The following is a 23,462-nucleotide window of genomic DNA, read 5'->3' as shown; positions in this document are numbered from 1 at the left end:
AGCCAAGGATTGCAGTGCAGAGTGGATGGGATGGCAGAATTACCCCAAGCCCGAGTCAGGTAGGTACTGGAAGAAGGGCAGATAGAAGTACCACTGATCTGAGCTGCCAGAGGGAGTGGAGCAAACTAGGAATTGATCTCAACTAGGCAGTGGAGTGTAACCAAGTTATAGGATGATCAGAAATTCAGCCGAATGGGCAAACTTAGTTTTTGAAGGGGAGGTGGGTTAATAAGAATAATAATAATGTTGGTATTTGCTAAGCACTTACTGTGTGCAAAGCACTGTTTAAAGCACTGGGGGAATACAAGATGATCAAGTTGTCCCTCATGTGACTCACAGTCTTCATCCCCATTTTACAAATGAGGTAACTGAGGCCCAGAGAAGTTAAGTGACTTGCCCAAAGTCACACAGCTGACAAGTGGCAGAGCCGGCATTAGAACCCATGACCTCTGACTCCCAAGCCCATGCTCTTTCCACTGAGCCACGCTGCCTCTCATTGGGTTAGACCAGTGAAACTGGACATTTTCTACACACCAACCAATCACTGAGTCAAATGAGTGGAATTTGCCGAGTGCTTACTGTGTGTAGAGCACTGTAGCACTCACTGTATTAAGAGTTTTGGAGAGCTATACAATAGCACTTGTAGAAACAATTCCTTCCCACAAGGAGCTTTTAACTAATGTTAAAAACGATTTAAATGAATGCATTTCATATTTTCTCAAAGTGTGTGGTAGCGTTCTGATAGTGTGGATGCAGTGGTGGGTTTTCATTCAGTTGGATAATTTTCAGAGGTCTCGAAAAATAACCCCAGAACGTATTTTTTTGCCTATAAAAAAAAGTGTTTGGGATTCACATGGAAAATAAGGGGTTTCCGAGTTGGTCTTTTCCACAGTCATGATCAATCATTCGATCATTGGTATTTATTGAGCATTTACTCTGTGCAGAGCACTGTACTAAATGCTTGGAAGAGTACAGTACAACTGAATTAGCAGACAGTTCCCTGCCCATAACAGTCTTGCAATCTAAAAGGGGAGACAGATATTAATATAAATAAATCATGATTTGAGAGAGGACTTTTTGGCCTAGGAGAGACTGAAAAAATTAAGATTCTTCAGTCTGGAATGTTAAAGACTGAAAGTGGATAATATTGAAATTTTCAAAATCCTGACGAGATGTGGACAAGGTGAACAGAGACTTTTCCCAAATTCCCAAAGCCAGAGTCGGGGACATCCATTCAGGCTCGAGCTGGAAGAAAGTTGGATGGGAAAGATCCAGTACTTGTTATCACAGGATTGGGACAGGCAAAGATTATCAAGAGATTTAGCAGAGTTTGGTTAAATTTATATTTACGTTAGAGGAGGCAGGAAATCTCGTCACCATATTGGGTATTTTTCTGGGAAACTGAAGTTTGTTTTAGGGGGCTTTCTTTCACCATTCCCTACTGTCTGAACTAAGTCATTGCAATCTGCTGTGTATGCCTCATTGAATTTATACTCTGTGTGTGTGTGTGCATGTGTGTGTGTTTTAATTTTAGTGTTGGAGGTTTTCCTAACGAGTTATTTTGGGTGCATTTTTCAGGAATCAATCATTTTAACCCACTGTCCATAGGGAATGTACAGATGCCACAAGCACCCATGGGACCCCGGGCAGCTTCTCCAATGAACCACCCGGTCCAGATGAACAACATGGCTTCTGTTTCAGCGGTTTGTACAGCGCTTCTTCTGTCTTCATGTTTCTTTCTCCCCCCTCCCCTTCCCCCCCCACCCCAACAATTTTGGTTAATTTCACCTCCCAAATCCAAGTTCTTATCAAAAAAATGGTGGAGTCCTGCACCGGCTAAAATCCCGGGGTCTCTCCCAAGCCTGGTGCGTTTGGCAGGCCCAGTCTGACTGTAGAATGATAGAGGAAATTGCATATATTTTCCTCTGGCAGTTACGGAGATCTAGCCTCGCACATATGCTCTAATCTGCTCACTCGGTAGACTGTAATTTCCAGCGATCTGCATGCTAGGTTAACTAAACCACATATATAAGATTATATCACTACATATGTGCAATATAAGTACCCAAAAAGCTGCTGACAGAGGGCCCGACAAAGCCAGAGGGGGAGGAACAGGCCTAAGCCTTCGGAACAGGCCCAGGCCCAGGCGGGGCTCTGGAATGGGACGTTTTATATCCTAATTTGAGGAGGGGAGGGAGGGGAAGGGAGGGCGGACCTAAATTTCCTTAAAATCAGCTCTTTCATCTTCATTATCATAGCAAGATTTTTTTGACTGGCTCATTTTATTTCCATGTGTATGACAAATCCATACGACCTATACGTCTTGTTGGGCCATGAAGGGCAGGAGTGGGATGGTTTCATGTGTGTCATAGTAATGGGAAGGAAGGGACACTCAGGAATTGCTGGCTCGTAATGCATTGATTTCCATCAGTGCTCTCTAGCGACGTAGCTTTTACCTGTCACGGAATGGAAAGGGTTTAAAGCTCTCTGCGTCACAGGCCATTGCTAACTTGTATCCGTTCGGGGAGCAGAGTGCGAACATTTAACTGTCGAAGAGTAACCCCTTTCCCTTCCTGTCCACAGAAAGCTCATTGCTTTGTGTGGTTTACTCCACCCGTAGTTAAGTAGCCTGAACTTTTTCCTTTCCAGTTACATGATTTCGTTTCAGAATTTTAGTTTGGATTTTTAAATTTCATTCATTCATTATTTGTTTATTTGTAGATGGCAATGTCTCCTTCCCGAATGCCTCAACCACAGAACATGATGGGAGCTCATTCCAATAACATGATGGGTCAGGCTCCTTCTCAGAACCAGTTCCTGCCTCAGAATCAGTTCCCAGCATCCAGTGGTGCTATGAATGTGAACAGTGTAGGCATTGGTCAGTCAACAGCCCAGGCAGGAGTTTCACAGGTAGAATCCAGTTATAAAATTTGGGTTGTCTAAAATTGTCTAGTTCGATACTTCTAATTTCCTTAAATCTCCTTTCTTTCCTAGAGATCACTTTTCTAAAATACATTCATATGTCTCTAGTTTTGTCGCCTCATTTGTAACCATTTTACCCTGTTCTCGGTGGGTCTTTAATGCAAAGTTTGGTTATTCCTCTGAATTATGGAAAAGCCCTCTATATTTCACGGTAATTTTTGTCTCCGAGCGGGTTTGGGGCTTGAAATTGGGAGGAGGCTAAGAATACACCACCGTCTGGGGAATGCTGGGGTTAGCGTCGAGCCTGTCGCATTGACAGATTAGGAAAAAGGGGAAGGTGCAGACACCATTTAATCCATACCTCACCACTGTTGTTTTGTTTGGATGTGCTTTTTCATATCTCTTCATGAACACTCACTACTTGCTTGCTGTTCCCCCTATCTCTCTTCTGGAAAATTCTTAAACTAAGGGCACCTGGGTTATTATAGAGACACTAGTCAAAATGATCTCTTCATGTCTTTTAAAAGTATTTCAATTAAAGTAGAATTATGGGGACGTTTTCATTCATTTCAACTATTTTTCTTTCTCTTCTACTTAGTTTGGGCAGATTTTCGTTGCGTGGAAACGGACAGGGTGTCATTAAGACGGCCGTCCGCTCTTCCAAAAAGAAGCGCACGGTTGATTCGAAGTGCCAGAATTCTCCCATGAAAATGTTTTAATGAAAGGGGTGTCTGTGAATTTGAAGAGCTGACTTGGCTCAGTTCTTCCTCTCGTATCAGGAGATGGCAGGTCGGCCTGGCCCCCGGGCTGGAATAGCCAGCGAAGCGTTACAGCCCCGTGGGGTAATTGCCCCTTTAACGTCAGGGAGCAGAGCAGTGTCCGCCATTCCACACTAGCCCAGCTCCAAGTCAGTTAGCCGACCCCGATCCCATTGTGACCTGGCACGTGGAGTATCACTGACTATTCACGGAGCTCTCCGGAGCCTGTTAAAAAACCGCCAAGGAAGGAAGCTTCTGCCTTTTCAGAGGTAAAACCTTCCCCCCTCGCTCCCTCCCTGGAGGCTGGAAAGTCTTAGGGCCCGTTCCTCCACGTGCTTCAAAAGTTTATCATCGCCAAGCAGAACCAGTTTTCCTCCCTGGGAGGGCCTCGGTTGGGAAGTGCACTGTTGTGGAAGAATTGCCTTAAGAGTAGAATTTCTACACACCCATCCAAAATAGGTATCACCCTAGGTCTTGGAGAAACCCACGTTGAGGAAAACTCATGATGTAATACGGTTGCTGACGCCGGTTGCATGCACAGTGGGGCACGCGCACAAACCGTTTCTCTGGCCTCATGCTGCCTCCAACCAGGCTCGTGTTGTCAAGAGAACATTCCCTAATTCCCTGATAGCATTTTACCCAAAAATTTTGAAGTGAAAACAAGCGTTATGGCAGACTGAGACTATGGAGCTCTTTTCCCCCTGAAGCTGGACAATTCTCCAGGACTGGCAAGTCATTCACTTGGGGTAAAGGGAAATCGCCTTTCTTCTACTCTAATGGGACCACTAACAAAGTTCTCCTTTATATTAAAAAAAAAACAACAAAAAACGCCACTGGTGGTTTACTTCCTCTATTGGTTTGCAGGTGCTTATAAAGGCAGATGTTTGGCCCCACAGCCCCAACCACCCTCTGCACGCACAAAACCCCTCCCCTCCCCATGTGCAGTCATGACTCTCGCTAGCAGAGCCTTGCTCTCTGTACTCGTGCCTCTCTGTGGGATGAGTCTGTCAAAGCTTTTGCTCAAAAAGGGCCACTCCTTTTCAATTGCAGGGTGCCACACTGGTCAGTTGGCCTCAACTCCCAGTTTACAGCTGAGATGTATTGTCTGCAGCTTCGTTATACTGTGTCCTTAAAATGTTTCCTCTGTCCCTCTTGTTTTTGCTTGTCCAATTTCAACTCACCGTTAAACAGCCGTTTGGATATCCTGTGGCCAGACCCCTCACATAAATGGCCTAGCAAAGCCGCGATGAGTTGAGAGTCACTCTTTTAATGCCCGAAGACCGACTTTGTTCCAGGATTTTGTCAGTTTTCAATCCGGCTTTGCCATTTAATGTTGAGTATGCCTCATGAGCGACGCTGATGAAACTGCCAAGGAATTAGATAGGTGTCTGCGAAGTGGCCAGAGTTCACAACCATCGACAAGGTTAGGCAGCACCACCGCTCTGTAGACTTTTACGTTGGTTCGGAGCAGAATGCCACATTGCCTCGTCACTCGTTTAACGACGTGCCGGCCTTGTCGATTCCATACTCTACTTGGTTTATCATCATGTCCTCCTGTCTGGTCCAGGTGCTTCTTAGCTAACAGAGTCCTGTGACAGCGCTCATCTTGCGTTTTCCCAGTGTCGATCTTCAGTTGCATGTAGGATTTCCGTGGTGCAATCAGATAGATCCTTTTTTGGCAGACTTACGTCAGTCCATAGTGCCTCAGGTGTACGGCAAAGCGGTTTTCAATTATTTGCAGGTCTTCTCGACTGTTTTTCCCAACGCAGTCATCTGCGTAGAGCAATTCTTAAATGACTTTCTCTCGAACGTTGGGTGATACTCATAGCCTGTCGAAAAAGCTTTCGGTCTAAGCTGAAACACATCCCTGGCTCTTGGCGTATCGTCCAGCATGACTGCACAGAATATGCATTGAACAGAACTGAGCCCCCTGTCAACCATTTGTATTTATTGAGGGCTTACTAAGTGCAGAGCATCATACTTACTAAGCACATGGGAGAGTACAGTTATAAGAGAATTGGTAGACACATTCCCTGCCCCTTACTTATCTTCCCATCATTTCCCAATTGGTGAGGGGGAATGCATTAGACAGGCCATACCCAGCTCTGCTTCTCAGCCATGCGTCTTGAAACAGGCTCAGAATCTCTATGAGCCTCTTAAGGAAGTCAAGCGATTTCTATTGTCCGAATCCCCTTTTGACGTCTGATGTTTTCATCAAATCTATGAGGCCTATAAAAAGCTGTATGGAGGCCTTAGAGCTGCTCCCTAAACTTCTCGTGAATGTGATGGGCTGCAAAGATCGTGCCCCGTCCCTCTGAGCTGAAGCCACATTGTGATTTCAGGAGCGTGCCGTCAGCAACGTTCTTCAGCATCCAGTCTGGGAGGACTGTAGTTATCGGTGAAGAGTAGTTAGTAGTAGTAATATTAACTGACCACAGTAATAACGATATTTACGAAGTGCTCGCTGTGTGTCCAAGCCCCGTTTAATAAGTACTGAATTATCAGATTGTCCTTAATTCCTTTCTCACTTGGGGCTCACAGTCTAAAAGTGAGGGCAACTTAGTATCTCATCCCCATCTTACAGGTGAAGGAATTGAGGCCCAGGGAGGTTAAACGACTTGACTTAAGTTCACCCAGCGAGCCAGTGGCACAGCTGGAATTAGAACCCATGCTGAGAAACCCAGACCTCCTAACTCCAAATCCCATGCTGTGTCCCCAAGTGGCCAACAGCTGCCTCTGTCTGATTTTGCCTTTTCCTTCTTAAAGATGAGGTTAATGGAAGTATTTTTGAGATCCTGTGGCCTTTCCTCAGTGCCCTGTACGATAAGTGGTTAAGCAGAATGTTTCCTCCAAATATATGTCAGCCCATATGCCGCTGGGTCCAGGTGTACTGTCATTTTTCAAGGCCTGGACTGCCATAGGGATTTCCACAATAGTTGGGGCAAGTCTCCTGCCTTTTCCAGGAAGATTTTCTATGGTTTGTAGGGCTTTTTCAGTAGTAGAGGTTGCGTGTTGGAGACTATTAAAGTGGTTGATGCCATCTCTTCAACATTCTCTCCTTGCCTCCGATGAGGCAGAAGCTACTTTTTATTCTTCAGAGGTGCTCTCATACCATGTACAGGACCGTATGACTTCTTTGATGAGAGCTAGAGAAGTTCTTGTTCTGCTGGACGGTTTGCGTGGCTTCACAGGAAGTGACCATCAGTCTCTTTGAGTAGTCCTTATGTCCCGACAGATTTCACATATCTGCTCTTGACTCCTTTTTTTGTTTTTGGTTTTTTAAAACCCTGACCATCTGTGGACTGTGTCCAACACGATTACCTCTTATCTCCCTCAGCGCTTAGAACGGTGCCTGGCACATAGTAAGCGCTTAACAAATACCATTTGGGACAGGGACTCTATCCAAAGTAATTAACCTCTATGTACGCTGGCTCTTAGAACAGTGTTGGACACACAGTAGCTAATTACACATCCCCCTCCCCCCAATTTTTTTTAAAAGTAGATTTCCTCCACGTCCCATTTCACACTTGATAGATTGCTTAAATCCTGCCGTCACAATCAAGGGGCCTTATTTTGCCATGTCCACCTGAGGATGTTCCTTCGGTTTTGTCCCCTCTTCTGGAACCCAAGGACTCTTCTTCATCTTTGGCTTTCTTCGGGTACTTGACCCTCTGAGCCATCTCAGAGCAAGCCATCATCTCGTTTCTTCTACCCCTGGGATCTAGGTGCTTTAGTTGAACTCCTTCCCCGTAGGGGATGCTCCAAGCCTTAGCCGCAGATCACCTTTTCCTGCCCCTTAAAAGCAAGATGAGAGCTCCACATTTTTGTCTTCCGATGAATGTTCAGACCCAGACAGGGTAGTCACTGCCGCAGCTCTGTTAAACCCCATGAGGCCGTTTGTTGAGGGGCCGTGCCATTCCTGGGCCACCAATCTCTGGGCCATCACCCAAGTGGTAGCGGCTCTCGGTGAAGCTAGCCCACTCGGGGGACATTTGCGATAGCCCCTGCCACTTGGCTGATGGCAGCAACAACATGGTGAGTACCCTCTTTCCTGCTCATTCTCCCTTTTCCTTTCCCCCGCTTCTTTCCCTTTCCTTCCCCTTGACTTCCTCATTCTCTCCCTCCTTTCCCCTCCCGTGATCTTCCCTTCTTCTCCCTCTTCTCCTTCCAACTCGTCTCCGCACTTGCCCCCTTCTGTCTCAGGGCCTTTTAAGCCCCGACTGGGCTCAGGACCCCACTTTTTTCTGATGCCTATTATTTTTCCAACCAACTATGGATATCTGTACTTATATGATAAGATGTTTACGTGTTGCGATTTGTGTACCTGTGTGAACGCACACCCTCCCGACTCAAGGACGCTTGTCAAGCTTTAACCACGCCCTTTGGATCCGTGGTCTAAATTTTGCACATCATGAAAAGTAGCTGTCTACCAAGAAGATTACCCCTGCAAATTGTGAATGGATAAATAAGATGCTAACTCGATTCAGCCCCCGTTTGTCTTTAAAATGAATGGAATTGATATGATTCTGAAGTTCTGTCATTCATTGTATTCTGTACTTTTGATATTCATTGCCGAGATTGTCTTCTAAACATCATTTTACGTGCAGAGATTAAGCCGAGTCATTTTTCTAATCAGTGAGCAGAAAGATTTTATGGAGGAAAATGTCTCTAGGCACATGTGAATGATTAAAGTGTTTAGAGATTTGGTTAGAATGTGGTTCTATTAAAATTTATTAGACAGGGTGTAGAAAACCACAAGAGTCCCCCATCTTCCACGCCCCAGACTACCCCCACCCCCCCAAAAGACTTCACCGGGCCTGAGCACGGAAGATGCAGCCCCAGCCGAGGAGCCACAGGCACCGCCGCTTTTGACACCGAGACTTAACTGCGCTTGTATGTTTGACACGTTAAACTTGGCCGCCGAGCCCGGAGATTTGGCTCCGTTGTCTCCTCAGATATGTCTCCGACGTGGCAGAATGTAAGAGCCCACAGAAAATTTTGGAAGGGATCTGTCGATAACCATCTCTAAAGGACGTAATTCCATTAGCATCTGTCCGTCAGAGGCGGTGCCATTTTCTCTCCTAGCGCAGCTTGCGTGACAGTCTCTGAAAGAGTTGAATAATACACTGTGCTTTCCAAGGATTCCGAGAATTATTTAACAAGTCCTCTGGGGGTTTTTGTTTTGTACTTTTCTAGCAAGGACAGGTTCCCAGTGCCGCTCTTCCTAACTCAATGAATATGCTGGGGCCTCAGAGTGCTCAGCTGCCTTGCCCCCCGGTGACTCAGTCTCCTCTGCATCAGACGCCACCTCCCATCTCCACCACGCCGGGCATACCACCACCTATCCAGCAGCACCAGACCCCACCCGGAATGACGCCCCCTCAGCCCGCGGCTCCCACTCAGCCCTCGACTCCGGTGTCTTCTTCGGGACAGACTCCTACGCCCACGCCGGGCTCGGTCCCCAATGCCACCCAGACCCAGAGCACACCCACGGTGCAGGCGGCCGCTCAGGCCCAAGTCGCCCCTCAGCCCCAGACCCCGGTTCCGGCTCAGTCTGTGCCCACCCCGCAGCCGGCTCCGCAACAGCCGACGTCTGTGCAGGCCCAGCCTCCTGGCACTCCGGTGAGCTTATTGGCATTTACGCCTTGAACGACGACTGCAGATTGTTGCGTGGGAAAAATATTCTTAGAGGTTGCAGCTTTGTTGAGAAGTTACAGAACCAGAACCTGTCCACGGGAGCAGTAGATTTATGTATTTATGTGGGAGACGGGGAACGAAAGTGGGCTTTTTGAAAGGAAAAAAGGCATTTTAAGTGCATCGTTTTTGTTTTTATTTAGATGAAAATCTCTGAAATTGTGGAACGCTTGTTCTGTTCCTTTGGAACTGAACGCTAGTCGGGAAAATTAGCCTCTATTCCTCACTCTGCTGCTTTTCTCCTCCGTGACTTTGGACCAATGACTTAATCCTATGTGCTCAATTTTCCTGTCTGTAAAATGGAGACGGGGCTGTGCGTCAGAGATGCCGGCATGAGATTGGGCAGTGTAGAGAGCCAACCTTTTGTCGTTTGCGGAAGGAAAAGGAATGCTTCATTCATTTGATTTCTGATTACCAATGAACAGTTAACAGTTTAGTCTAACAGAAATAGTACCTGTTGGAGAAGCAGCGTGGCTCAGTGGAAGGAGTCTGGTCTTGGGAGTCTGGGGTCATGGGTTCGAATCCCGGCTCCGCCACTTGTCAGCTGTGTGACTGTGGGCAAGTCACTTCACTTCTCTGGGCCTCAGTTACTTCATCTGTAAAATGGGGATTAACTGTGAGCCCCACCTGGGACAACCTGATGACCCTGTATCTACCCCAGCGCTTAGAACAGTGCTCTGCACATAGTAAGCGCTTAACAAACACCAACATTATTATTACTACAATATTATCCTGGAGGGGAGTCGGCGGGGTCACGTGAACTGAGTGTGAGTTCAGGCTCTGCCGCTGGCTTGCACGTGACCTTAGGAAAATCACTGAACTGCTCTGTGCCTTAGTTTCTTCACCTGTACAGTGGGGCTTAGCTATCTGCCTTCCCTACCTTTTAGAACTTGAGACCATGTCTGGGACTCTGTCTGATCTGACTGTCTTGTATCTAACCCTGGCCCTTAGCCCGGCGTGTGGCGTATAATAATAATAATGTTGGTATTTGTTAAGCGCTTACTATGTATGGAGCACCGTTCTAAGCGCTGGGGTAGATACAGGGTCATTAGGTTGTCCCACGTGAGGCCCACAGTTAATCCCCATTTTACAGATGAGGTAACTGAGGCCCAGAGAAGTGAAGTGACTTGCCCACAGTCACACAGCTGCCAAGTGGCAGAGCCGGGATTCGAATCCTTGACCTGTGACTCCCAAGCCCGGGCTCTTTCCACTGAGCCACGCTGGTAGATGCTTAATAAATCCCCTACTTTGGAAAATAATACCCGTTTCCCCGTCCCGTCCCCCCCCCCCCCGGTCCCCCAGCTCTCCCAGGCCGCAGCTAGCATCGACAACCGGGTTCCTACTCCTGCCTCGGTGACCAGCGCCGAAACCAACTCTCAGCAGCCAGGCCCTGATGCGCCGATGCCGGAAATCAAACCAGAGAACAAAACCGAGGACGCCGAACCCGATCCTGCTGAAACCAAAGTAGAGCCTAGAACGGAGGTGAGTCGCTTGTCTTTGACGCGGTGCAGTGTGGAAGGCAGCAGAGGATAGAGGCTTGTTTTCGTCGATGGGTTCCGTCTCGGCCTTTAAAAGATACGAGACGTAATGCTTTTAGTCCAGGACGCCACCCGGCTCCGGTGTTTTACTCTTGCGGGGTTCTGTTGTCCGTCATCCCGTGGCCCGGTAGTTCTGGGCTATCGCATTCACAGGACTAGAGAGCGTTTTCGGACTACTGGTAGATGAGCTGGGAGGTCCAAGCCCTTATTCCTGTCGTCCTGCTTTCCCTCCCTGTAGCTGGAAGACGATTTACAGAGATCCTCCCAAGTCAAAGAAGAAACCGAGGTAACGGAGACGAAGCAGGAGCCGATGGAAGTGGAAGAAAAGAAACCTGAAGTTAAAGTAGAACCTAAAGAGGAGGAGGAGAATAGCACCAACGGCACGACTTCTCAGTCTACGTCTCCTTCTCAGCCTCGTAAAAAAAGTACGCAGATTTCTTTTTTGGTTCGTTCAACCTCATTTTTCTTAGAACTACAAAAGCGGGAGTAAAGCAGATGGCACCCGCCCTCCTTTTCCTGCTGTCTGCATCCCCGTTTTACCGTCTGATGGGCCGCAGAGAGTGAACTACCCAGAGGTTCCCGGTAAATAGGGCAAACGGGAGAGCCCCGCCCAAGCCGGGTCAGGGTAGGCCTGCCCAAAGCCAGACTGGTTGAAACAGAGGTGTTTCTGATTTTCCCTCCGATCCCTGACCGCGTCTGCCTCCCAGCAACTCAGTAGACGAGCTCAGCGCCTCTTGCAAGGGAGCCTGAGAACACCCCACTTGGTTGATCGCAAGCTTCCCTGAGCCTCTCTCAGCACAGATATGCAGTTTGAAAAGCTAAAGTTTCTGGCTCCTTTTGGGCTCAAATAAGTAGTCGGTCTAGATACGGGACTCGGCTCCTACCCCCAGAAACCAACACCCTGTGGTACAGAGTAGATAGAAACTTGTAGATGTCGGAAATTTCAACTCTTTTCTCATATTGAAAGCATAAGTGTTTTCTGATGATGACAAGTTAGCCGAGCTGACTAATTTTATAAAGAAATCCCCACTCCTGGCTTTGCTTCGGGGAAAAATGACCTAGTGGCAGCATGTGAGCCAGCACTAGCTCTGAGAGGGTCCGATGGAGTTTTTCAGTTCTCCTTGCCACTCCATCTCCAACAGATGTTTGGTTTGTTGCCTCTTTGCCTCCTTGATCTCACCTCATTTTTTTGTTGTTTTGGTTCAGTGTTCCATTCGTGATATTTGTTGAGCAATTAGTGAGTGCAGAGCATATCACTAAACACCTGGGAGATGTTTCAGAAGTGAAACAATGGCCCCTTCCCTCTGTGGACTTTGGCCCAATGGTTGCTAAATTCCCATGACGTTTTCAATCGGAGTTTGCCACTGGCAAATCCTTGAAGTATTCCAAAGCCCTAGATGGTTTAGCAATATGGCAGACAGTGGAGAACAGTAATTCATTCAGTAGTATTTATTGAGCGCTTACTATGTGCAGAGCACTGTACTGAGCGTTTGGAATGTACAGTTCGGCAACAGATAGAGACAATCCCTGCCCGTTGACAGGCTTACAGTCTTAATTGCGGGAGACAGACGGACAAAAAACAAGACAACTTAATCACGGCAAATAGAATCAAGGGGATGAACACCTCATTAACAAAATAAATAGGGGAATAAATGGCAACTTCAGAGAGCCCAGGAAGAAGCAGAGCAACAGGAGAACAGTTAATAAGAGAGTGCCTTCAATCTACCATGCAGTAGTAATAATGATAATAAGTAATCATTGAATTTGTTAAGCACTTCTCTCTGTCAGGCGCTGTACTAAGAGCTGGGGTGGATGCAAGCAAATGGGGTTGGACACAGCCCCTCTCCCACGTGGGATTCCCACTGATCGAGTGCGTCTTTTATACGCTGAACAGAGCACTGGAGGAAGTACAATAAAAGTAGTAGGCATGATTCCTGCCCTCCAGTAGCTTACCGTCAACCTGGGGAGACAGACACTAAAATTAATTACTGAGCGGAATGAAAAGGAAAAGGGGACAGGTTCCTGAGTTGATGCTTTTGTAATCAGGAAAGATCGATCAGTCGATAGCATTTATTGAGCATTACAGAGCACTCCACTGAGGATTTGGGAGAATACAGTACAATACAACAGAGGCGATAGACGTACCCTGGCCTCCAGTACGGTATGTTCAGAAGTACTACGGTGGAGCATAAATGGTGAAGAGGCAAAAGGGGGATACCAGCAGTGAAGTTGAGAAATGAACTTGGGAAGCCTCCTCTATAGGATATGATTTCAGAGGGGCCTTCCTTAGTGTCCCAGACTTTGAGCCAAAGAAGAACAGTTTGTTTTTGTCACCCGCTGCTGCTCTGTGCTCCAGCAGAAGTCTAGCTGACACCCCAACACATTCAGGGAGGCAGGTGCCAAGCGAACGGAAGCGAGGATCGCAGGAAGGGCATGAGAGAAGTGAGGTAAATGATCCGGAAGAGGACTTCAGGATTGAAAGTTAAGATTAAAGGCCAAAATCTATTTTCAGAGGTGGAGAATATCCAGCTTGATTGTACAAAATATCCAATGCCTAGTGGAGTTCTCATTATCTGGCACTGTGCTTTAGGGCCTAGTTCAGTGCTTGGCACAAGGTTGGTACTTAAGAGCTATGGATGGCATTGACCGTTCACTTCGGTCTGTCCTGTAGGAGCTTCATTCTGAGGCATCTTGACCCCCACCTCCATTCTGGATATTTGTCATGTTTCTCCAGTTGGTGGATTATTTCCAGAATGAAAAGGCTGGCTCTCATTCACAGACTCAGGAAACCAGAGGAGAGCTTGAAAGAAGAGGAGAAGGAGTGCGGGGGGAGGAGGAGGAGGAAGAGCAAAGATAGGATCAGAATGCCTGGCCAAAAGCAATCATTTTTCCAGTGACATTTGGAATTTCCACTCCTTTCCTGGATTGTATCAAGTCTTTAGTCAGTGTACAGTTCCTCTCTTAAATGCAGAACCCTTGAGTTTCATGTTTTCTTTCTGCTGCTTTCCTCTTCCATGCAAGCCGTCAGCACTTGATGGGGGAACTGAATAGCATGGAGAATTGAATCAAGGACTAATAGAGACGGGGCCTGGAGAGAGGTTATCTGGGCCAATCCCCTGCCTTCGGGCAGGTCAACGAATGAACCATCGAGGAAAGATGGTTGTCTGTTCTTTTTATTAACCATCTCCAGGAATGGTTCCTCCACAACCTCTCTTGGGAGCCTTGTTCCTGTGTTTTATCGTACCGATTGCAATAGAAATTTCTCCTGCTTGTATGTTAGGCTATTTCCTCTTTTCAGTCTTCATTGAAAATGAAGCCCACCCCGTCAGCATCCTCCCCATAGAAACGTCTTGTACTGAATTGCAGTTTTAAAGCCACCCCTTGGTGCTTCTCTTCTCTAGGCTGGGCACCCCCAATTCCTTTAGGACTTCCAAACTGGGCCTTCTTTTTCCAACCTTTCAATCGTTGTCTGTCCTCAGGATTGTTTCCAGTGTCCCCATGTACTCTTTCAAGTATCGTGATGAAAGCTAATCCTGACATCCTAATAGAGAACCAAGTGGTGCTCGCCTGGGGAATCTAAAAGTTTGGAATTCACCTCCCCGCTGGCCTCCTTGGCCAACACTCGCCTCACCTCTTTTGGAACCAGCTCTGAAAGTGGCCCTGAGGGTACAGCGGAAAATGCCTCCCCTGCCTGCCCTCCTCTCCCTGGCGTGGTGCTGAGAATGGGAGAAGGGAGCCGCCTTCTACAATCTTGAGTTACAAGTATTAGAGAAAGCCCGGGCCCTGCTCCGTGGAGGCAGTCTGATCTGGAGTCCATTCCAGGGGTCAAAAGCAGAACCCAGATGGACACTGGCTCTCTTACTGCCCAAGGCTAAGGATGGGAAGAGGCCCAAATGGAAGCATTCAGTGCCAGGCCCATATTTGGCCACGGGAGGAGGCAAGGAAGAGGTACTAAAAGAAAGGGATTTTGTTCCACGGCTCTTCTCAGCATTTCGACCCAGTTTAGGGATGTCGAAGGAAAACGTTGCAGAATTGAGGGGTATTAGAATCTGTGTCCAGGAGGGCAACCATCACGTGGTTCCTCCAAAAACGCTGTTGCCCCTGGCAGCGGCAGATGGATACTTCTCTGGCATTTCTGCTGTTGGTTCATTTATTCAATTCCATTTATTGAGCACTTGTTGTGTGCAAAGCACTGTACCTAGCACTTGGGAGGGTACAATACAACAACAAACAGACACATTCCCTGCCCACAACGAGCTCACAGTCTAGAGGGTTCTTCTGCTTTCTCCTGTACACTCAGCAAACTGGCTGCCACACTAAAAATTCCCCCGAAATTTCCCTCTAAAACCTTGTTTTCACCTCCACGCTGAGGCTCTCCTTCAGTCATTTCTGAAATCCAGTGATAATGTGAAAAGCTCATTTTAGTTTGAATTTTCACCTCTTCTCCCACCACTCACTTTCACCAGAGCTGTTGATGAGTAGCATCCCCGAGTTTTTTTGATCTCCTTTCATTTCCGCCACAGGCTCGTCCTACATGCCAAACCTGTGATAAGTATTGGGGTAGATACAGTGTAATCAGACACGGGCCCTGCTTCACACGGGTCCACGTTTGGTGGTTTTAATGAGTCGTGAAAAGTGAAACAGTCAAAAAAGAGGGCAACCTGAGAGAGAAGGGAGAGAGACAATCCCTAATATATCCAGACTCAACTGTGTTTGGGAAGGTGTTGGGACAGACCTTCGGGACAATTTACAGATGACTAGAAAAGCTCAACGGACAGGACGTAGGACTTTTGGAAGAGCAGATCTTGTCGGTCCGATATCATGTCCTTTTCAGAAAGAGTGAAAGGTCTTCAAGACCGGAAATTACTTCATAAACGCTTTAATTCCGCCCTCTGACGACTCTCATCAATGAATGAGGTAGATGTGTTTTATGCTGTGTTTGTGTAGTTGTCCCTCATGTTCAAAGATGAAACCACTGACAGTGAAATGCACCTGTGAGTGCATATGTGGCTGAAAAGGCCAATGAGGATTCCGCAGTCCCGGCCACTTTGGGCACACAAACAGTCTATCCCTTGTTGTGTTGTTATGCTTAATGTCTGTAACGTCTGGCAATGTTTTCTCTTTTGCCCCCTTGTCTCTTTCCTCATGAGAAGCTTTTGCTCTAAGAAAGTCACTCCCTTCTTGATGGCAGCGTGGTCCCAGACTTTTGTTTTTCCAATTCCATACTCCTGTTAGGGTGTAAAATGGGGGTTAACACTGTGAGCCTCACGTGGGACAATCTGATTACCCCATATCTACCCCGGCACTTAGAACAGTGCTCTGCACATAATAAGCGCTTAACAAATACCAGCATTATTAGGGTGGTGCGCAAAACTGGCTGGAGATTTTTGAATCGAAAAACTAGTTGGTGTCTCTCATTCGAAGTGGAGGGATGGTGGATGGTTCTCCACAAAAATCATTCCTGAGTTTAAAATAATCTTTTTCATTCCCCCATATGATGGAATCGAAAGGTTCATTAACCTTGCTGAGAACATTAAATTGAGCCGATGTGTTAACACCATATGAGAGAGTCAAAGTGACATACAAATCAGATAAATGACCCATTTTAAAAAGGATCAATTTAATAAGGGATACCTTTCATTCATTCAGTCAGCCGTATTTATTGAAGGCTTATCGTGTGCAGAGCACTGTACTAAGCACTTGGGAGAGAATAAAATGACAATAAACAGACTCATTCCCTGCCCATAGGGGCAAAAACAAGCTAAACTGGCTAGGCACAGACATGCCAAAAAAAGACATGGGAGTCATTAAGCTATAATAAAAATAAACCAAATGATGTGGGGAAGTTATAAAAGCACATTACGCAAGAGCAAGAAAGTGATCCTCTCACTCCACTCGACTTTGATCAGATTCGTATTTGAATCTCAAATTCAGTTTAGGATTGGAAAATTAGAACAAATAAAACAATTCAAAGCTCTTGGGTTTTTGGTCTGGAAACAAGAGACCAACTAATTCTTCAAGTTAGTTCTGGTATTTAGTAACTTTGTGCTAAGTTCTGGAGTCCATATAAAATAATCAGATTTCTGTTCCGTATGGAGCTCACAATCTAAGAAACCCCTAAAGGATTCCCAGGCATTCCTGAAGAAAGGATCCCAGGCCATAGTAAAGATGGGAGGGGTGTCTTCACAACCCTTACAACTCTGTGCGCTTCCTTTAGAGAGTTCTCGCTGACATCTCTTGGTTGTCTTGCAATTGGATGGCTCCAGAAACCTCCTTTTGCATGCTAAAGAAATCACTACTCAGTTACCATATGGAGGAGGAGTTGGGCTGCTGAGAGCACCTAAGCAGTTCTCCATCTTGATGCCAGTGGGAGCTTTGCGAAAGCCAGAGAATGTAAGAAGGGGTAAAGGCAGGCTCGTCTCCCCCAATCACTCATCCCTTCATCCCCCCACAGGCAGAAGAGGAAACAGTCTTAATTGCCACAATAATAAGTTTGGTTAGGCAGAAGGAAGTACTTCAAGACACTACCAATTCTTAAATCTCCATGCTTAAAAAAGCCAAACGTTTAAAATCGAATAGGCCAACCATGAAAGTAAGCATTGGCCATGCGTTAGTCTATTGTGAAATCAGGCATAAAGGCCCGATGAGTTCTCCTGTATCTTTTTTTTTAAAAAAAAAAGTGGTATTTGTTAAACTCTTACTAAGTGCCAGGCAGTGATCTAAGCACTGGGGTAGATACAAGGTAATCAGGTTGGACACTGTCCCTGTCCTACGTAGGGCTCCCAGTCTTAATCTCCATTTTAAAGATGAGATGACTGAGGCCCAGAGAAGTGAAATGACTTGCCTAAGGTCACACAGCAGGCAAGTGGCAGAGCCAAGACTAGAATCCAGGCCCTTCTGTCTTCCAGGCCTGTACTCTATCCGCTAGGCTACACTACTTCTCAGCATGGGAATTTCATGCTTACAGAACCCCGAATTAAACAGGGCTCTTGTTGGAAAGTGTGTTCAGTCATTTATTCAGTCGTCTTTATTGAGCACAAACTATATTGAGTACACTGCTACAATAAACAGTGACATTCCCTCCCACAACGAGCTCACAGTCCAGAGTGAGGGAGATAGACATCGATATAAGTAAATAAAATGACAGATAAGTACATAAGTCCTTTGGGGCTGGAAGTGGGGAAGAGCAAAGGGAACAAGTCAGGGTGACGCAGAAGGGGCGGGAGAAGAGGAAAGGGAGTGCTAAGTCGGGGAAGCCCTCTTGGAAGAGATGTGCCTTCAAAAAGCCTTTGAAGCAGGGGAGAGTCGTCCGTCTGTCGGATTAGAGGAGGGAGGAAATCCCAGGCCAGGGGAGGAGGTGGACTAGTCGTCGGTGGCAAGACAGATGAGATGGAGGCCCAGTGAGAAGGTTAGCATTAGGGGAGCGAAGTGTGCGGGCTGGGTTGTAGAAAGAGAGAAGGGAAGTGAGGTAGGAGGGGGCGAGGTGATAGACTGCTTTAAAGCCAGTGGTGAGGAGTTTTTGTCTCCTGCCTTCAGGACATCTCCACCTGGATGTCTGCCCGCCACCTAAAGCTCAACATGTCTAAGACTGAGCTCCTGATCTTCCCTACCAAACCCTGTCCTTTCCCTGACTTCCCCCTCACCGTGGGCGGCACGACCATCCTTCCCGTCTCACAGGCCCGTAACCTTGGTGTCATCCTTGACTCTGCTCTCTCATTCACCCCACACATCCAATCCGTCACCAACGCCTGCCTGTCTCACCTTCACAGTATCGCCAAGATCCGCCCTTTCCTCTCCATCCAAACTGCTTCTTTGCTGGTACAAGCTCTCGTAATATCCCGACTGGATATTACCCTCTGCCGCTCACCTCCTCACGGTCCCCCGTTCAGGCCTGTCCTGCCGTCGACCCCTGGCCCACGTCCTACCGCTGTCCCGGAATACCCTCCCTTCTCACATCTGCCAAACTAACTCTCTTCCCCTCTTCAAAGCCCTAATGAGAGCTCACCTCCTCCAGGAGGCCTTCCCAGCCTGAGCCCTCCCTTTCCCTCTGCTCCTCCTCCCCTCCCCATTCCCCCTTCTCCTGCCCTCTGCTCTTCCCCCTTCCCCTCCCCTCAGCACTGTGCATATTTGTATATATTTTTATTACTCTATTTATTTTGTTAATGATGTGTATATATCTATGATTCTATTTATCTTGATGATATCTACACCAGACTACTTGTTTTGTTCTTTTTTGCTTTGCTGTCTGTTTCCCTGTTTAGACTGTGAGCCCGTTATTGGGCAGGGATTGTCTATGCCGAATTTTACATTCCAAGTGCTTAGTACTGTGCTCTGCACATAGCGCCCAGTAAATACTATTGAATAAATGAATGATATGGAGGTGGAAGGGCAACCACTGGAGTTTTTTGAGGCAGGGTGATGTGTCCAGAACACTTTTGTAGGAAAATGATCCGGTCAGCAGAGTGAAATATGGGCTGGAGTGGGGAGAGACAGGAGGCTGGGAGGTCAGCAAGGAGGCTGGTGCTGTAATCCAGGCAGGATAGGATGAGTGATTGTATTAACTTGCTAGCAGTGTGGATGGAGAGGAATGGGCGGATTTTTGCAATGTAATGAAGGTGGGACCGTAGGGTTTGCTGACGGATTGAGTATGTTGGTTGAATGAGAGAGAGGAGTCAAGGATAACTCCAAAGTCACAGGCTAGTGAGACAGGAAGGTTGGTGGTGCCATCTACAGTGATGGGAAAATCAGGGGGAGGACAGTGTTTGGGTGGGAAAATAAGGAGCTCTGTTTGGGACATGTTAAGTTTGAGGTGACAGGAGGACACCCGGATGTCTTGAAGGCAGGTGGAGATGCAAGCCTGGAGAAGGGGAGCGTGATCAGGGCTGGAGATGTGGATTTAGGTGCCATCTGCATAGAGGTTGTAGTTGAAGCCATGGGAGTGAATGAGTTCTCCATGGGAGTGGGTGAAGGTGGAGAATAGAAGGGGACCAAGAACTGAAACTTGAGGGATTCCCACAGTTAGGGGGTGGGAGGCAGAGGGAGGAGCCTGCAAAGGAGACTGAGAAGGAGAAGGAGCTAGAGAGATGAGGAGAACCAGGAGAGGAAAGAGTCAGTGAAGCCAAGGTTGGATAACGTTTCCCGGAAAAGGGGGTGGTCCACGGTGTCAGAGGCAGCTGAGAGGTTGAGGGGACCTTGCCCAGAGCCTTGTGCCCCCTAATTTTGCTGTTGTGATATAACCAAAACATGAAGGGGTAAAAACATTCTGTATATTCTTCCTAAACTTTCTGTTCTTTTGGTAGCCCAATGAGAGTAAGCGTATGAATATGTAAATATATTTTTGAAGCCATTTCTGTTTTCTCAAACCAACCGATTCACTGTGCCTTGTGCTCATCTGTCCCACTGCCAATCTCTTGCTTCCAATAGGCCACAATTCTCCCAGTCTTCAAAACCCTTCTGAAATCACATCTCCTCCCACAGGCCTTCCCAGATTAATCTCATTTTCCCACCCTAGATTTCCTAACTGCCTCTTCATCACTTCTATTATCTAAACTCTAGATATCAGATAAACTCTAGAGGAGCAGTGTGGCTCAATGGAAAGAGCCCGGGCTTGGGAGTCACAGGTCATGGGTTCGAATTCCGGCTCTGCCACTTGTCAGCTGTGTGACTTTGGGCAAGTCATATAATTTCTCTGTGCCTCATTTCCCTCATTTGTAAAATGGGGATTAAGACTGTGAGCCTCATGTGGGACAACCTGATTGCCCTGTATCTACCCCAGCACTTAAAACAGTGCTCTGCACATAGTAAGCGCTTAACAAATACCAACATTATTATTATTATTAGTAGTAGTAGTAGTATTAAACTCTTGGATGCTCACAGGCCTCCCTCCCCACTCAGTGGCACTTCTTAAATGCTTATCTTTTATTCTGCTACCTACTCTTGTCTGTACTTATTTAAATCTCTGTCTCCCTCAGTAGATTGTAAAATCCCTCAGGGCAGGTTATCCTGTCTACTAATTCTTTTGTGCATTCCCACAATCTGTGGGAAAGAGAACATCTTTTCTTTTCTCCACCCAGGACAGGCTAACAGAGAAGGTGTATTGGGGAGGGAGAAGAGATAAAGAGCTGAAGAAGAGCTAGTAAAGAGCTGGGAAGCAGATAGGGTACTAAGAAAAGAAGAGAGCAGTTTTGATAATGTGGAAGAATAAGCTGCCAACAAACTGTCCTTTGCTCCTCCCAAATAACTATTTGATGTTCCTGATCCACAGATCTTATGAGTGCTATCCCTTATAACTTGTCTCCATCCCTTGATTTTCAGAAAAAACCTTTCTAGGTAACTGAAGTGTTCTCTTCTCCTAGTGGTAGGAGAGCAGTACAAGAGTTGGGAGGTGGTTAGTGTAAAAAAAGTTGCTACAGTAAATGCAGATAAGCCCAAGGAAAGTTTCTTCTTGGACACAAAATATTTTTGAACGTGATCCTTTTTGAAAATAATTTGTAAGGTTGCTCATCCATCTCAGGTAGCCATCATTATCATCATCATAATAATGGTATTTATATGTAGCACTTACGGTGTGTCAAGCCCTATTCTAAGCACTGAGGTAAATAAGGAATTATCGGAGTGGGCCCATCCCCAGTCCCACCAAGGGCTGAGAGTCTCAGAGGAAAGCAAGACACATGTTTTATTCCCATTTTCAGTTAAGGAAATTAAGCCACCAAGAAGCTGTGACATGCCTTAGGTCACACCAGAGGCGAGCGTTGGAGCCGGGACTTGAACTTCTGGATCTGGATCTTCTGACTCCCAATCTCCCATTAGGCGAAAAGTTTAAAAGTTGGTCTGCCTCAAGTAGAACTCGACTCAACTCTACAATTTTTTGAAATTGCTCCTGACATCACTCAGTTTGACCAGAGGTCTAAAATACGAGGCTCAATTCTTCCTCCTTACAAGTTTTATATGGATGAGTTAAATGGTTGCATATCAGTGAATCGTATTTATTGAGCGCTCACTGTGTTCAGGGCACTATACCAAGCGCTTGGGATAGCGCATGCGATTAGAATAGTTGGTAGCTACGTTCCCGGCCCGCAACGAACTGACATCCAGAGGACAAACTTACAGTCTATGCTATTTGATAGAACCTGGTGACCGTTAAAAAACTAAAGTCGAATGTCTGAAGCCATTAAGCAACTAAAACTGAACCCCCAGAACTGTGTAGCTCATAGTTCCAGACTCATGAAGCTAAAAGTTTCCGTAAAAATCGTGAGCAGACAGTGGGAATAGTCTGTCTGGGGCAAATGGGAATAAGTGTTTGTTTCCCCAATACTGCAAACCACGACGATGTCCAATTACATGCTAATCCATCTGGATGTGTTGGATATAACAGAGCTCAGCCCGGGCTCACTGCGTCATAACAAGTGTACGCTCTAATAAGATTAGCTCTCGAGACACTAATTGAGGGAAGATTTTCATCGTCGAAGTTTTGTTTTGTTTTTTTCACTACAGTCTTCAAACCAGAGGAGCTGCGCCAGGCTCTCATGCCGACCCTGGAAGCATTATATCGACAGGACCCGGAGTCTCTACCCTTCAGGCAGCCCGTGGACCCCCAGCTTCTAGGAATCCCAGTGAGTTAGCGGCATTTAAACGTTCTTCTCATTCCGGAACATTGCCCGACAGTTGTCTCGAATTGGGTCGGGCTAACGAAGCTTCCTTTCAGTGGTGGAGAGGGAGCGGGAATGGGAGGGAATAGCGGAAGTAGTAGTCATCGTGGCATCTATTGAGCTCCCACTTGGTGTGGTGCACTGTACTAGGCGGTCCCTGCCCAAGAGGAAATGCCTACAAGTGCTCGGAAATCGATCGGGGAAAACTCGTTGGAGGAGGTGGGATTTTAGGAAGATTTTGACAACGGGGAGGCCGTCGGCTGTCTGATAGGGGGAGAATAGGTGTGTCAGGCCCGGGGGAACAGTGTGTAAGGGAAGGGGCAGAGGTGGGGTGGCTAATGCGACTTAAGACTTCCAGCAAAAGTGCCCCACTGCGGATGTGATCCTCGCAGCACAACAGATACCAGGAAAATTGCAGAGCACTGCCAAGACCTCTCTACAGTTTTGTGCAAAAACTTACAAATGCATCTGATACTGTTTACAGACCAGGGCTCTAGCTGTCACTAAGCAGATTTGGCTGGTGTGGAAAATACACCAAGAATCTTACCTTACTTCCCAAAAGAATCTGGTTGAGTCTGACCCTTTCACTACCACTGTCAGAGGGAAGCAGGGCTGTATACATCGGTCCAGTCCTGGTCGAACTATTCCGTGCTGCCAGTCTGATACACTGAGAGAGCCGCAGTCCAGAGTTGGGCTGTGCTTCTAATCCACTGAGAAACTCACGCAACTCTACAGGATATGAGCGTCATCGGGGAAGACTTTGAGACACTGTGGAGGTCAGGACTCTCCCCACTTCGAAGTCTTATTGACGACACATCTCCTCCAAAGGGCCCTCTCTGACTAAGCCCTCATTTTCTCTTCCCTCACTCCTTTCTTTGCTGCACTGGCCCTTGGATCTGCAC

The 23,462-nt window shown here is 46.9% G+C and overlaps 1 protein-coding gene across 3 annotated transcripts in view; it reads left to right on the top strand.

Annotated features, from left to right (window-relative positions):
* LOC100080510 (CREB binding protein) overlaps positions 1-23,462 on the top strand; it is a 189,986-nt gene that overhangs the window by 125,976 nt on the left and 40,548 nt on the right. The window contains exons 12-17 of one of the 3 annotated variants that reach the window (XM_029058424.2): positions 1,609-1,703; positions 2,722-2,910; positions 8,877-9,302; positions 10,677-10,856; positions 11,151-11,337; positions 22,406-22,524. In XM_029058424.2, the coding sequence (XP_028914257.1) occupies positions 1,609-1,703; positions 2,722-2,910; positions 8,877-9,302; positions 10,677-10,856; positions 11,151-11,337; positions 22,406-22,524 (1,196 nt within the window). Of the gene's footprint in view, positions 1-1,578; positions 1,704-2,721; positions 2,911-8,876; positions 9,303-10,676; positions 10,857-11,150; positions 11,338-22,405; positions 22,525-23,462 lie in introns of all 3 variants that reach the window. The other 2 variants (XM_029058423.2, XM_029058425.2) reach the window with 2 other exon arrangements.

Source organism: Ornithorhynchus anatinus, chromosome 2, assembly GCF_004115215.2.
Source record: "Ornithorhynchus anatinus isolate Pmale09 chromosome 2, mOrnAna1.pri.v4, whole genome shotgun sequence".
Taxonomy (NCBI): Eukaryota; Metazoa; Chordata; class Mammalia; order Monotremata; family Ornithorhynchidae; genus Ornithorhynchus; species Ornithorhynchus anatinus.
This window is presented reverse-complemented; position numbering and strand designations above follow the sequence as displayed.